At 32.2% G+C, this 16,473-nt stretch overlaps 1 protein-coding gene across 1 annotated transcript; it reads left to right on the top strand.

The window, feature by feature from the left end:
- The first annotated feature begins 12,999 nt into the window (after window positions 1–12,999).
- On the top strand, window positions 13,000–15,972 carry LOC110671559 (abscisic acid receptor PYL8). The gene is made up of 3 exons (XM_021834048.2): window positions 13,000–13,377; window positions 13,600–13,815; window positions 15,368–15,972. Exons 1-3 carry the CDS (start codon window positions 13,231–13,233, stop codon window positions 15,584–15,586), a joined length of 582 nt encoding a protein of 193 aa, XP_021689740.2. The 5' UTR covers window positions 13,000–13,230; the 3' UTR covers window positions 15,587–15,972.
- Window positions 15,973–16,473: the final 501 nt, after the last annotated feature.

Here is a 16,473-nt window from a genome sequence, read left to right as displayed (position 1 = left end):
CAGTGGTGCGATTCGAATAAAATGTATTTTGAGGTATGTGGTGATAGTGGAGACTGTGGACCAAAACAATATTTAAGAGTCGGTGTTAATAATTGAATTCACTAAATTTAAGATTATATTAGCTATCTTACTTTTAATTTGAAAATGTTTTAATTATAATCTACAAAATTTTTATAAACATCTACTATATTAAAATTAAATTTATTTTTAATACTTAGTATTGTGAATTAAAATTTAAATTAGTAAAAGTTATACATTGTCCAACAAAATTCAACTTTAAAAAGTTTAGTGAAAATATAATAAAGAATTTTTCTAAAGCCAAAAATTACATAGTTTTGTGCTTTTGATTTAGGTTACATTAATCCTAACTTATATTATACTCATTGATTTGCTGTTATTTTATAATTTGGATGGAAATATTATATAACTTAATATATGTAGGATCGAGCGTTTACTACTGTACTAAAATTTTAAACATTTAGCAGAGGCGCAACTCTAATACCTTACAATGTAGTAGCCCAAGCATCATAGGTTGAATAGATTTGGGCGAAATACTAGCCCACTGAGCTATCCCCACTCAGTGCTAATAATCCACCCCTACCACTTGCTAGGAATTTGAATCCGTGACCTTAGCTCTGATCCCAATTGTAGGATCGAGCACTTACCATCGTGCGAAAAGTTTAAACTTTTAGCAGAGTCACAACTCTAACCCCCTGTAGAGTAATAGTCCAAGTGCCATAGGCTAAAGGGTTCTGAGTAGGATCCTGGCTTATTGAGCTATCCCCAAAATTATGGATATTTAGTCTTATTTTGTATTTTTATGTGAGAATTATTAGTTTGATTTTAGTATTTCTCTTAAATAAGTTATTACACTTAATGTTACTTTATTGATATTTTATTTTGATATTAGTATTGTTTTTTTAATATTAGTGCTAATATTTTTATTGATATTTTGATGTTAAAATATATAATTATTTTTGTTATTTTAAAAGGAATACAATAATACTGTAATTTTAAATATAGGAAACAAGAACTGAGCCAAATTAGAATTGGAATTAGAATTGAAAGTAGAATTAAAACTAGAATCAAACCGGAACCGAAAGCATTTCGAACTGAATTGGAACTGGAACCAAAATTTAGTTCCTCTTTTGGTTTCAAAAAAATGAAAAAACTGAAATTCAATTCTAATTCTTGTTTTTATAAAGAACCGAGTTGAAACTAGAACTGCACAACCCTATCCACATGATCCAAACAGACGTGTTAAATGAGCTTCACCATTATTAAAAGACAGTAGATTCTCTGCCTCTGCAACAAGCTACAATGCAATGAAGGAGGAGTTCTTTCTAGTATGGAAAATAGAAGTTAAGGGAGTTGATATTGCCAAGAGAATATATGAAGATGTTTAGCAGATTCTAGCTTGTCTTTTTGCTACTTGTTATTACCGGCAATATTATAGACCAAGAATTGCTCTCGAAGGAATTGTTTTGTTTAATTGTTGGATGTAACTGATAGCTAATAGTTGATAGTTGTTGTTGTTAGCTGATAGCTGATAACTGATGGTAACTTATTGATGCTAAGTATTTGGAAAAATTATGTTAGTTGCTGCTGTTCATATGTAAAATGACCAATAAGGGTATGTATCATGTAATTTATTTTATTATTAAAATAATTACATAATTATTAATTTATTATATATTACTAATTATTTTATTATTAAAATAACTATATAATTATTAATTTATTATTTTAACAAATTTATTTTATTATTGAAATATATAAATAAAAATTAAATATTTTAAAGTAAAATATATTTGAAACTATAGTAAATAATATTTATTTTAAAAAATTAATAATCATTGTTTGCCAATATTAAGCTACAGGCAATTTGATCACGTAATGCATTCATTTGAAGTGCTCCACTTTTTTGACTACTTTCTTCCACTTTAATGTCATCTGCATCTCCAAATATATCTGGTGGTATAAAATTTAGACTTTTATCCAATCGCTCAAATGATGGATCAACCAATGCTTTTCTTCGAATGTGTAACACCCCTCACCCGTCTACAGTGCAGCCGAGTAAGGCGTGCTACATTTGGTACTGGAGCATCTTATACTGTCTTGTCGTGTACAATGTTAATTTAATTTTTTATTTAATTATATTATCTTACGTATATAAATTTTTTTTTTAATCACATCTTATTTTTGTGGAGACCCAGACAAAGTCTCATCTGTTTTATTAGTGCATGGCGGGTTCTATGATTTACCTATTCAAATCCTATATTCATATTATTTTCCATAAACCATGTCATGTCATTATAATACTCATAACCATTCCAAATAAATAAAGTACTTCATTACATTCATATAAAAATAAGTACAATATTTATAATTTATATACAATCCAAAAATTTAATTACATGTCTTAAAATAATTTATACCATGTACATAAGTACATGGATCAAAATGCAACATCTAAGATATACATGAGCCCTACCAAAAATTATTGTTGAGGTGAAAATCTACCCAGTAGCAGATCTGATCAAGTCCAGACTAAGCTCTACTGCTGCTGCTGAGGGTCTCCTGTACCTACGCGATGAAAAAATCAACGCGCTAAGCATAACGCTTAGTGTTGCATAAAATAAAGGAAAAATAACTAAATAATTAAAATAATTATTCTATGGATAACAGTATAATAAAATATAAAATGTTATGAAATTTCAGTCTTTTGCATGTTTATAAAACTTTGGAAGCAATTAAGTTAATCAGGATCTTTTCTATGCATGTATATTGTATTCAATCGTCACATGTATTTATTTAACTTTGAGATTTATTATTCATGTTTGTACCTAAGTAATCTATGACAAACTATAGAGACTGGATATACGGGAGTATACTAGTTAGATATTCGTATGTCTCCCCAGTATACAATGGTCATGTCAGGCACAAAGCCAGTAAGCAGACATAAGCCAGTAATAATAATAGGAATTATGGCCAACGGGCAGGCATAAAGCCAGTAGAACAATCATCTTAGACATATGTTGTCTGTCAATGATAATTTCTGTGGGCAGTACTGCAATCTGTAGTCCTTAATTGGTATACCAATTGATCCAAGCTATATAAATGGGTCTAGGTGTACTCTGGGCAAAATAATGTTATTTAATACTCATAGTTTCATTGATTCATGTCATTTTCATGCTTAGCAAGTTATTATAATTTATTTCATCTCATATGCCAAATCATATTAGGAACCTTTCTCAAGGTCCAAGTTTAGTGTCTTAGATTAACTTAGCAATTTGGCCATAATGTGGCCCTTATTTGGCTACACTTCCTTCATGGAAGTTGTTCCTCTATGCCTTGTCTTTGTTTTCCCTTTTGAATCATGTCATTTGAAGTTTTAGAACTCAAGTTATGGTCAAATAACCATAACTAGGTCATTTCCTAATTCTGGTTCCTTAAATAGGTAGATTTTAGAATTACAATTTACCTAATTAATTGAATATGTTACAGCCAAACTTAGGCCTAGTGTTCTTCATAAAAATTGTTATCCTATGTCTTATGGTCACTCAAATATTTAAATCACAATTTTTCAAGTTTTTTAGAATTAATTATGACCAAATCACTGGCCTGGACTCAGGTACCTTGTGTATTCAGGGTCCAAGTTCAGGTCAGTGGTTTTGACTCCAATTTCAGGGTACTTACACTCCTAATTTGAGGGAGATTTCTAAAAAAAAGTTAGAGCCCTATCTCTTAGGTTTCCAAAATAGTTTGGCTCATCCCATTTGGGATTTTCTAGTGGAAGATATGGTCTAAACACTGTTCTGGGGTCAAGTGGTCACTTAGACAATTTCTAGGATTTGTATGCTAATTTTACCTAGCCAATTGACCTAGTTCTCTTAATTTCAGGGTTTGGGTCAAAATACTAATATTGTAGATCTATGTCTTGTGGAAATTTTGCCACTAGTTTCATGGAATTTGGAATTTTTTAGACCAAGTTATGGTCATTTTGCCAAAACTGGTCGGATATGCCTAAGCCCAGAATTCTTGGACAATTTAGTTCTGGACAGATTTGTTGATCTAACTTGTGCTAGCAATTTGGTTTGGTTAGAGATATTTCTAGATTTTGTGTTCTTCATGAAAGTTGTAGTCCTATGTCTAAGCTTTCCAATGGTATAAAATTCAGGTCATTTGGGCAAATGAACAGACTATTCATTTGATCAATTTTCTGGACTTAGGATTTGGTAAGCCGGATTGGGACAGTAATTAGGTCAAGATTTGGATAGAATTTGGGCATAGTTTCTCTATAAAAAATGGGGTATTTTGGGTGTAGTTTCACCTCCAATTGGCCTCATACCAATTGGAGCCACACAATTTCAGTTATAGCTCAAAAAATACACTGGACTCATAGGTCCAAATTTCTTGCAAGAAAATTGCACTCCCAATTTCAATTTTTTCTAACTCCCTTACTTCAATTGGCATACATGGCACTACTAAATAGCAACAATTAATCTCAATTTGGTCAATTTCAAGCAATTTCACAAAAGCCCTAATTGTTAGGCCAAACCTTAACTCAACACATTCCAATTCATGTGATACACATGTAATTCCTTATCTAACTCAAGTATCCTCCTCACATATCATTATTAGCAATTTTAAAACAATCAAAATCATCAAATCTCCCCTAATCCCAAGGCTGTTGAAATTGGTTCCTTAACATAACCCTTGATTCTCTTTAACTTTCATGCATTATTTAACTCATCTTAACATTAGCTCAATACTTAGTGAAGAAAAAAAGAAGAAATAAGCACTAACCTCTTTGGAGCTTCACCTAACCTTGTTCAAATCTAAATTTTCCTTCACTTCTTGGCTGCCCTTATCTTCCTCAAGGTGTGGGGTGAATTTTTATTGAAAGGTGTTTAGGGTTTTGGGGTAGAAAACCTAGGGAATTAAGCTTTGAAAAGGAAGAAAATGGAGAGAGAGTATGGGAAGTGAAATTCGGCCATGAAAGGAAAAGAAGAAGAAGAGAGTTGTTTTAATTGAATTTTGACTCATTTTTATGTCTTCTTTATCTCTTAATGAGCATTTGTTAGTTCCTCATTAGTCTTCACTTTTTATGATGTCATCATGACATCATGCTCACCTCAAAATTTTATTTCCTTTTCTTTTCTTTTCTTTTCTTTTCTCATTTCTAAGTATAATTTCACAATTTAATTTATTTTATATGTTTTAATCCCTCTCATTTTAATTAACATTTAGGTTAAAATTCAACTCTGAGGTTGAAATGACCAAAATGTCCCTTATTGAGTTTATCGGTTTATATTTATCTGTACTAATTGATTAATTTTTCTTAATTTTTTCTTAGCATTTTTATTGCCTTTTAAACTTCTTAAAGCCTTCAATTTAATCCTATTATTTGTCTCACAGGGCTTCCCCACGAGTCTGTGATTGGCAACTATCTCTGTAGTCACTTCCTAGTAAGGTCACCCATTGTTGTGACCCGGCTCATTTAACCGAGTTGCACTTTGCTTGTTTTATTTTTCCTTGATTTTTCTTAATCTTTATTCAGTCAATTTATGCCTCTTCACTCTAGTTGAAGTGTAGTTCCAGACATTCTGACTGTTTGGACAGACATTAGTCATCAGAACAGTAGAATGTTCGGACTACCAAAAGTGAGGACGTTACAGAATGTAATTGTGTAATGCCATGGATGTAACTACTATATCTCTTTGTACGTGAAATGAGTAAGGAGGCATTTTTTGCAATATCTTCCATCTTGCCTTCCAACTCCAAAAGTTCATTCAATGCAACATCTTAGAGATGAATGCTAATGATTAAAAATTTCTTTGAGTCCCCTTGGTCTTCCACCACGTTGAAAATCAGGTAATTGATATCTAGCCCCTTTATAAGGTACAAGATATCCTTTCATCTGTTGATATCCAGCATCAACTACATAATATTTTCCTACATATGAAATACATTTTATTAAAAAAACAAATCACTAATGTATAATAGTACAAGGTTCTATATTTATATTTGTGTACATCTATGTACTTGCCTTTTTATGGTCAATTGAAAAAAGAAATGAGACAAATGAAAATAAAATACGCATTTACTTGGTGGTGGTTTGGGAAAGTTTAAATTTTTGTTATTGATAGCAAAATAGAAAAGGTGTTCATAATGAGTTGTATCTTCCCATCCTGCCATTATGAATGTAAATTGCATATCAAAGCTATAAGTAGCCATGATATTCTGGGCAGAGACCCCTTTTCTACCAATACATTGAATCAAATTTTCTTCTTGAACATAAGCAGACAAACGAGTTCCATCAATTGCTCCAATGCAGCCTTATTTTTCAAATGTTTAGATTTTAAAATTAAAATACTTAATGATTTTTAATGATATTTGTAATATAGTACTATATATAAAGATAAGAAAAAAATTTGAAAAATATACCTTGAAATGAGGCATATATTTGTCATCATTCAGTATCTCAAGAGGAATATTACTTAACATGGTGTCTGTCAGTTTTATCATATCAATTGACAAGCACAACATTGCTTTTAATACTTCATGATTGTTCCTACTGCAGTTTCTCCTGAATGTTGAAGCTTTTCTTGAACTCGCCTAATTGAAGCTCCCAAAGTGAGAACATATGAAACATGCTAACTTTTTCCAAAACAGTCTTTTTTTTTAGAACATTTTAATTTGTAATGATGCTCTAAGTCTAGACAAAGTTTTATTGATGTGTCTTTATCCATTCTGAATAAATTAACTCATCTTCTCTCATTGCCTCTCATTATTTCATGTAACCATACAAGTCCTATATGGAATGAATCTATGCAAGGTTCTTTATGAATATAAGATAAGTAATAGCTACATATAATATCAACTACATATGTGGTTGTTTGACAAACTTCATCATCATTGTCATCACAAATCATTCACTGAACAACATCTATTTCTATCAAGAAAAAATAAAACAAATAAATCTCAAATATATATTAATATTAAGTACTAAATATTTTAACTTTAAAAGTTCATGATTACACTAAAACTTTATTGCAATGCCAAACTTGATAATTAAGAGTTCAAACAAGCAATGAAAAATAAGAAAAATCGCAAATACAAGTAATGGCATCTACTAAGTAGAAGGCTTCCATACACCATTAGTCCATAATGAGAAATGAAATTGCAGCAATTTCCACTTTGTTTTTGCATCTTTGAGAGTATTGTACATCTCTCTTTTTGACTTTTGATCAAGTAATGGTGTCCAGAAAAAATGAATATCACTTCCTTTATCTATAAGTTACAAAGTTAATACATCTTTCATAACTTCTTCAATAGAACAACCTGGGCGATCTCCCAAAGGACTACACATAGTTGCAATCTTAGATTCCATGGTCTCTTTTATAGTTTCTTTTAGCTCTTTAAATGTATCAGCCATCTGTGTAGCACCTGAAACCTTTTTGCCCTTATTATTTTTTTTTTCTTTATTGCAGGGTCATTAGACAACTCTCTCCTCTTTGCTCTCTAAACCCACATTTTCACCTACTGCTTGACTAAATGAACCTCCATATCCAAAACCAGCATTCATCATTTCATCTAAATCATTATCAAAATTAGATTCTGCATTAATATTCTCCTTAACATGATCTACGGTATTAATTTGTTGCGTCTCCTGAGTTTCATTAGGTAAAACTCTAGATGATGGTGCATATGCAAATTCTCCAGTCCACAGTTCCTAGAAATAATTCTTGATATTTTTCATAAAGCTCTTTGTCCAATTCCTTTCTTTCAAAATTTTACAAAATTTAAATTTTCTTAATACATATAAAAATCAAAACACTAGTGTTAATAAATAATTAAATGCCTATATTTTTAATGAAGCCTTAAAAGCTAGTTCTTTCTTTAGTTAACTTACAGGAGCAACAACTGTGCCTTTTATGGGATCCCATCCTAATCCTATTTCATTCCCTTTTAATGCTTTCCACATCTTCATTCATCTTTCATCCAATCCCACTTGTGCCTTAATTGTTACTCTACACCAACTTATTTCAATTCATTCTGTAACCATGTATATGCTTTGTCACTCCATTCACCACCATTTCTCTTGCCCAAATTAGTGCATTGAACACAAATTTTAACAAACAAATTAAATTATTCACTACTCCATACAACCCTTCCAGCACTTTTATTTTTTATAGCCATATCAACCTATAAAGATGAATGCTATTAACTCTAAATAAAAATAGTATTCAAATAAATAAAAGTATGCAAGAGTATTAAACATAAACTCCCATTTTGAGATTAATTCAAGAAAAAAAGCATGAAAGTAAGTTTCTTATATTTGTAAGAATTCAAGCTTTTAAAAGGCAAATAAAACTAAAAATAATAATCTAGACCTTCAGTATTACATGAATTTATCATGAGATAACTAATAATAACTCTTTCCATAATCTCCGAATTCCAATGATAAGCATCAAATAATTCTTAGTACTATAGCTAATTCCAACATTAAAATTGATCATGAGAATTGGAAATTGACTTGTTTAGTTAATAAAAGAACTGTGCAACCAACTTCTATTACAAATTGACCTCTTGAAAAAATACACCAAGAAACATGAGATCACCATATTTCAAACTTTACTCTGGATGTTAATGTTTTTTCACTAAAGTCACCATATCTTGATAAAATAATTTCAGTTACATATTTAAGTAAATTGATTTTTTAAAACATATTCCGATAAATATTATTTTAATGATTATGTAGAGGCAACATATAATGACTTCTTTCAATATATTTACATGTGCAATAGTAGATAATAATATAAGAGAATATGTACAAAAATTTTAAAAATTAGGTAAATCATTTACATAGCTTGAGTGGATGAACACTATTTACATGAAAATAAAACAAGAAACAAAGAATGAAAACGAAAAATAAAAATAAAGGAAGAAAACAGGGGAGTGGATGAGATCACAGTCTATGGCTATAAAAGGTCCAAAATCTCACTGTCTAAAAGCTTATTTAAATCAAACTTACACAACTATATAGGGTCATGAACTTTTTACACTAAAATGATTTCTGAAATGATTTATGAGGTTTCAATTTGGTTACAAATTATCAAGGTAAAGAGATATTGTATTTTTATAGCACGTTGCATTAGCCCATGGATTCACCCAAGTTTAGCTCGATTAGCTAAGTTCATGAGGTTTGGCTCGTTGTGGCTCAACCCACCATGTTTTTGGATCTAGATTTATGGCCACTGAGCCTTACCACTCTAATACCATGTCGAGACACTATTTAACCTAAAAGCTCAAACTTGTAGATGAAGGTCTTAAGAATAGTTTTATATATCTAACATAATTAACAATTCTTTTTCCCATATTAATTGTTTAATTTTAGAGTTCCTTCTATCTTGGATTAAGAAAAATGTTCAACCAAAACCAAATCAGTAGCAATGAGAATTCAAAGGACTGATCAAGAAATTTGAGCCATACTGCTTCCAGGTCCCTAGTTATTTCCAAGGTGTGATTCCCATATTTGGCAAAATTAATATTGTCCTCAACTAAATTATTATCTCATACCTCGATCACTGAACACACTGGAATTAGATTGAACCTTTTGGATCAATTCAAAGGGCAATGAATAATAACCTGTCATCAGCTCTCATGCTATATAAATATAGCACATCTTTTTCCCTAAGAAAGTTCTGCTAGAAATAAACATTGTGTTTGAAGCACTATATTTGATGCTCAATTCAACAATATTTGACCAAAGGTGCTTAATAATAACACAAATAGTTATTGCTCCCCATGTCTTCAAGCAATCATGCACCAAATGAAAGTAATTGTCGTTTCTTCTTTCTATTAGCATAACTTTCTATTCATTACAGTTAACCATTTTAATTAACATCTATAGCAGAATTACACTGAAGAAATTTTTCATTTGATTTAAGTAATAGTTTCAGCATACGTTCAAGGTTCTAGAAAATCACAGTAAAGATCCACACACTTTCAAGGCATCTAACCATGCCCTACGAAGGCCCACAAAAGGAACTCAAGGTACTGTTTTATGTCTCGTGTTTTAATTTTCCTACTTGATCTCAAATGTGTAAGACCTATTCTAAATGCCAACAACCAAAACTCCATTGGAAACAGGTTTGATTCCATATGGTACAATGGAAGTAAAGGAGTAATAGAAATAATTCAGGTGTGATGATTATTCTAAATGCGAACAACCAAAACCCCATTGGAAAATGGTTTGATTTTATATGATACAATGGAAACAAAGGGGCAATTGAAATAATTCATGGTGTGCTAGGCATGCCTAAATGCCCTATTAGATGACAAGCAACTTCAAAAAACACGGGTGCAAGAAAATGATAATAGCAACCTAATAGCTTTAGAAATCAGAAAATAGTTAATAAGTTACTTCTCACTAACACTGTATTAAGCAAATATAGATACATAGTTTGAACGCAAAAATGCTAAGAAATTGAGACTGGAATTACAAGTTTCTTTTCTATGCAAAGCATTCAGACCTCTAAAGATGTCTATCATCATAAATGGAACATGATTACTATTGTACTAGGCACATAACATAATTTCTAAGTCCAGCTCTTAGATTCACGAACACCATTGATTTTTTTCATTGTGAGGTGAATAGCATCAGGGGAAAAAGAAATTGCAGTTAAGACCAGAAGTATTCTACTCTCTCTCTCTCTCTCTCTCTCTCTCTACATATATATATATATATATATATATATATATATATATATATATATATATATATATATATATATATATAGCAGCTAAACTGAAATCATAATGTGTGAATTCATAATTTGAGTTTAGAGTTGCTACCTTTCACTCTTTGTTCATAAGCAGTGCGATCACGCATTATTAGAGCAGCAGCTTCTCCATTCAGTGGATCAGATGGATTGGGATACAAAAGAAACTGAGGAAGAAAAACTTCAAATACGTTTACCAGATCTGGAACGAGGAAAAGGGATAAAAATCAAATTTGATTGTCAACTTAAGATGATAATTTCACAAACTGAAATCAATGAAAGAATCTATGGACGAATGAAACAAATTTAGAAGCTATTGCTTTAAGTTTAAGACCTGCAATGGACTAAAATTTGATTTGAATAGGAAATGTTGATTTGTAAAATTAAATAATGATTTAAAATTTATATACTGAAAATATAGTTTTTTTTTAATTATGAAATGATTAATATTATAATAATATATAATACGTTTTACTTTATTAAGAATTTTTAATATATGAAAAGAATTGAGAAAATCTTGACTAATAAATTAAACTTTTTTTAGCAAAGCTAATAAATTAATTATTGGATATCAAGAAATGGAAAGATGAATTATGTTCATAATTATAGTCATTGCTTTTCAGATTTTGTAAGGCTGATGCTTTTTTATTGCTCAGATTGAATGTCACATATAAAATCAATTAGGAAATCAATCAGATCTTGATAGCGTATGAAAAAAAAGCAACCTTGATATTAGATTTTGCATGTGCTTTCTTCATGTATATTTAGCTCTCTAAATTTGATGGGTTGAAGCAATAACGAAAATTGAATTTATAAACAGTGACAAAAATCAAAGTTTGGAGACACAACAATAGTGTAAACAACAACAAGAATCAAATTAAATTCAAAACCAAAAATGGAGACACAACAGTAGTATAAATAGAATTAGAAATCAGAAAATCATACCTTCTTGACTCAACAAGGGATAATCTGATGCACTTTAATGTCACAAATCAATTCTACCTTGAGAAGAAATTAGAATTTTAATTGATAAGCTCAAGAAGGAGATACAATGATGGCACGAAAATTGAAAAGAAATCACAGCTTCAATCGAAATAGGAGCAAGAAAGTAAAATAAGGAAGATAACAGATTGAAAAGAAATCTGTATTTTGATTCAAATATGAGCAAGAAGACGATATAATGAAAGATTGCGTAAACATTAGAGTAGGGATATTTTAGTCAAAAAATAAAAAAATATATAGAGCAGTTCTAAACAGCTTCCATTTTATAGTTGATAGAATCTGCAACTGATAGGTATTCCATTAGTTACCTTTCAGTTATTAGCTAATTTTTTAGAGTTTTACCAAACACTTTGGTTTAGCTATTTGGATACCTATCAGCTATCAGCTGTGTCCAACAACTGAACCAAATACCCTCTAAGGCTTACAAGCATGTTTATGGGTTCAATCTTTTCTTGGTTCTAACCCGCATATTCCAGTTGTTCTCATCTTCCTATAAAAGAAATAAGGCTTTCTTTAAGAAACTTGAGCAGCAATCATTTCATGAAAATTTCTCAATAGCATGTCACACTTGCATCTCATTTGATCTCTCCAGCAATTCAATTCAAGGTCAAGTTCCAACTTGATTTTAATGTCTTCATAGCATGGCATTATTAATTACTTTCCCTTGTGGTTTTCCTTCATTAGATGGCTCAAGTTCTTAAATGTTTCATTGAATAACTTCATTGGAATTGTTCTGGCAAGACCAACAAATTTGGAAAATCTGCTTTTCTTCACGGAGGTAGTTTCAATTTCACTTCGTACGAAACCCCATCAAAAGCTCCAAGTATCTCGATACAAATGCGAATTTGGCATCAAGGCTAGGGTTAAAAGCTGAGGTAGGCTTTCAATTCCTCAAAGAATTTTGGGAAAAGCTTGAGGCACTTGAGGGATTTGCCTTTTGATTTGGGGATATATGTTCTACTTAGTAGGGCCCACATGATGGACCATTTAAAAACTTCAAGAGTGTGATTGACTGCAAATTTTGTTTAGACACCCAATTAATTATTTGATAAAAATTGGGCTTTTTTAGAGCCTTTTGCCGTATCTAATTTACCCATCTCTTCCATTAAAAATCTCTATCAGAGTCAGGACCAGGGACCAACCCCTCGAAAGTACGGATAAACAATATTTAAAAAAAAATTGCAAGTTGCCATTTATCACAAATTTTAAATTCATTTGTAAACGAAGAAAACGATTAGATGGGAAGCTCTGGACGTTTAGCTATTGGTAGAGCTGTCCGTGGAGGCGGTGCATTTTGGATGCTTCTGTTGAGGCCTCCTCCTCTTCCTCCTCCGCTCTCCGCTCTCCGATTCACTCGTTGAGTTCTATCTCCGCTTTTCCTGGCGATCTTTTGACCTTCTTTTTTTGGGTCACGATCTTCCTCTCTTTTGTTGCCTGGATGGTGACCTGTGATTACATGACCGTCAACGGGAATGCGTTTTGCAAGATGGCAGACGATTACATCAGGAGGCACCATATGCACGATGTCAAAGACCACCAGTGTAGCTCCTCTCTCGTTAAACACATCAAAGCTCCTGTTCATCTCGTAAGCCCCCCTTTTTGCAATTATTTTTTTTATTATTATTATTCTTTAGGTTAATCGATTTAAAAAAAATGGAGGATTCATTTTGGTAGATCCGATAGCATTTGAGGCTGTAAGTGATTATTGTAATTGGTCTGGATTTTGCGTTTTAGGGCCTGTTTGGATAATATTGTTATATTATTTTGATGTTTTATATAATGTTTGTGGTATTTGAACAATTATTAGGTGTGGTCTTTGGTTAGGAGATTTGATCAACCGCAGAGGTATAAGCCGTTTGTTAGTAGGTGCATTGTGCAGGGAGGCCTTCAGATTGGAAGTGTTAGGGAGGTGAATGTTAAGTCAGGACTTCCAGCTACCACTAGCACTGAACGATTGGAGCTGCTGGATGATGAAGAGCATATATTTAGGATGACCATTGTTGGGGGAGATCATCGGCTTAAGGTACGAATAATTTGATCCCTTTCTTTTTCGCATGCGTGCGTGAGTGAGAGGGCACACTGGTTCAGTTTTGGGTGGCACTCTTGAATACTTTTGAATAGTTGAATCTCTTGATATTTGAGGTGCTAACCTGAACAATGTTGGGAACATAAATTTTTCGTGAACTTGATAGGATTGGACTTGTTGATACAACTCAATTCAACTAAGCCTTTATAAAAAAAAAAAAATTGGTATATGGACTCGCTTTTTTCACTCTAAACAATTTTGGGTTAAATTGTAATGCTTCTAGGTCATGTTGTACTACTCTCCTCCAAGTCAATTTAGGTCTACTTCTTTTTTTCTTTCTATCCTCTAATATAATGTGTTCTGCTGGTCTAACTGGAGCCTCTGTATGTCTACGCTTCACATGATCAAACCACCTCAATCTCCCTTCTCTCAACTTATCTTCAAGTGACACTACTCTTACCTTTTCTCTAATACTCTCATTATAGGCTTTATCTAATTTAGTATGGCCACTCATATACCTTAACATTTTTATCCCCGCAACTCTTATCTTATCTTAGACCCATACAACTCTTTCAATGCCCAACACTCACTACCATATAACATAGCCGGTCGTATGGCTATACAGTAAAATTTTCCTTTCAACTTATTAGCAATCTTACGATCACATAAATGACTAACATCCTTAAGATATTTATAAGTTGGTCTTTAGTAGACAGTGGTGCAGTTTTTGCCTAAATTGTTGTATCCTATTCGCTTTATGTTCTACTTTTTATGTTACAAAATAAAATGTAGAATTGTGAGGCAAGTTGGTGGGATGAGTTTTTGTTGAGCCATAAAACCATGTAGTTGCAGGGACACTTGAGTTAATAATTCTATAAAATTTTTACTATTGGGTCCACTCAAGGATGTTTTCCCGTTAAAGATTGATTGTTGTCTTTTGATATTGCCATTGAGATTTTAAGTGTTGAGAGCCTCCTAAAAGAAACAGTGCTTTGATTTCCATACGAGCTATAGATGCAGAATTACTATTGTTTTTCAGAAATTCATCCCATTTATATAGTTCATTAGAGCTTGTTTATTTGCTTACATCGATTTCATTCATTCATCTGTTGTGTCAAGAAAATGATCGGATAGAATTATATTTTTGTTACATATTTTGATTTTTGTTATTTACCGGAAAATGTAAGAGTTCTTATGATAGTTAGCTAGAGTTCTCCGTAAATATCCCTCTTAAAATGAGCATTTCAAGGATGCTTATTGAACCTTCTTTACTTGCACAACTTGTGCAGCATTTTCTTTATTTGCTTTTGTATTTGGCTATAATTCGAAGTTGGATAAGTTTCTTTTGTCAGTACATCAACCTGCGCCAACTGCTGATTAGATTTTCCTCTTGCTATACCGTCATCTTTAGTATGAAAGTTGTTGCTCCTTATTGTCATATTTGATAATTACGCCGTATATGGTTAGGCCTTCTTGAATGACTTTGCAATGTACTTATGTTACATAATTCTTTCATCAATGACTTTGCTTAATTTGCTCAAATTTGCAGAACTACTCTTCAATCATTACTGTCCATGCAGAGGTCATTGATGGGAGACCAGGGACAGTGGTCATTGAGTCATTTGTTGTTGATGTGCCGGATGGGAACACCAAGGATGAAACATGTTACTTTGTTGAGGCTCTAATCAAATGCAACCTGAAGTCACTGGCTAATGTGTCGGAGCGTTTGGCTGTGCAAGACCGAACTGAGCCCATTGACAGAATCTGACGTATGTGGGGCAGACTCCCAGTGCGGTGGGTTCTGTTTATGCTAGTGGAAAATGTGAGGTTTCTTTTGTCAGAAGCAGATGGGGAGTTTTGCATCCCAGAGGCAATGTCAACTTTTCTTTTTCTTTATACTTTATGCTTACTCTCTTTTCACTACTTGGATATCTTGTCTATAGTAGCTGACAATTAAGTTCATCCGGGGCCATATGTTTCCTAAATGAAACTAGAAATTAAATTTTTTTTTACTTTGTGGTTTTTTAATACTTTAATAATGGGGTATGTATTGACCTCTGATTGTATATATGTATGCATTGGGATAATTGGCTCAATCATTTATTTTGCGTATTCGGATATGAAACACACACTTCTTGGCACCGTCCATGGAAATTTATATGTTCATTTATTTCTGTTTGTTGTAGGAAGGGTCATAAGAACGGATAATCTTGTCTCTAGGAAGAAATCAAAAATACGTACAATGTGTATTGATCGTTCATCAAGCCCATATATAACATATACAGAGTCTTCGCTCAAGTGAAGACAGAATGATTTGTTAGTTACCTGTTAGCGAACTTGCTGGCTCCAGTTTAAATAAGTTACCTCGTGATACTTTCTGAATGTGTATTCATCCTTCATCTTCAGGCTTGGGCACAGATGATAAGTGAGGCCCCTTTTGTGTAGGATCATCCCAACCAAGCTATTCTGAAATGGAGATATGAAATTTGGATGGTTAACACTATAAGCCAAAAGTTCAAAGTTAAATAATGGAAATAAATGTTGCCTTTATGATGTAGAATTATAGACCCGGACACAGCTCGGGTTTTTCATCATCCTTTAATGCATTCCTTCAACGGTTCCTTTTTCATTATCATTTGTGATTCAAAAACTCCT

This window comes from Hevea brasiliensis, chromosome 9 (assembly GCF_030052815.1).
Source record: "Hevea brasiliensis isolate MT/VB/25A 57/8 chromosome 9, ASM3005281v1, whole genome shotgun sequence".
NCBI lineage: Eukaryota > Viridiplantae > Streptophyta > Magnoliopsida > Malpighiales > Euphorbiaceae > Hevea > Hevea brasiliensis.
This window is presented reverse-complemented; position numbering and strand designations above follow the sequence as displayed.

Excerpts from the sequence above, each read along its gene's own strand:
- LOC110671559 (XM_021834048.2), top strand. The coding sequence starts at position 13,231 with ATGGTGACCTGTGATTACATGACCGTCAACGGGAATGCGTTTTGCAAG. Across the intron at positions 13,378-13,599 it reads TCAAAGCTCCTGTTCATCTC|GTGTGGTCTTTGGTTAGGAG; the intron begins GTAAGCCCCCCT and ends AACAATTATTAG. Across the intron at positions 13,816-15,367 it reads GGGGAGATCATCGGCTTAAG|AACTACTCTTCAATCATTAC; the intron begins GTACGAATAATT and ends TCAAATTTGCAG.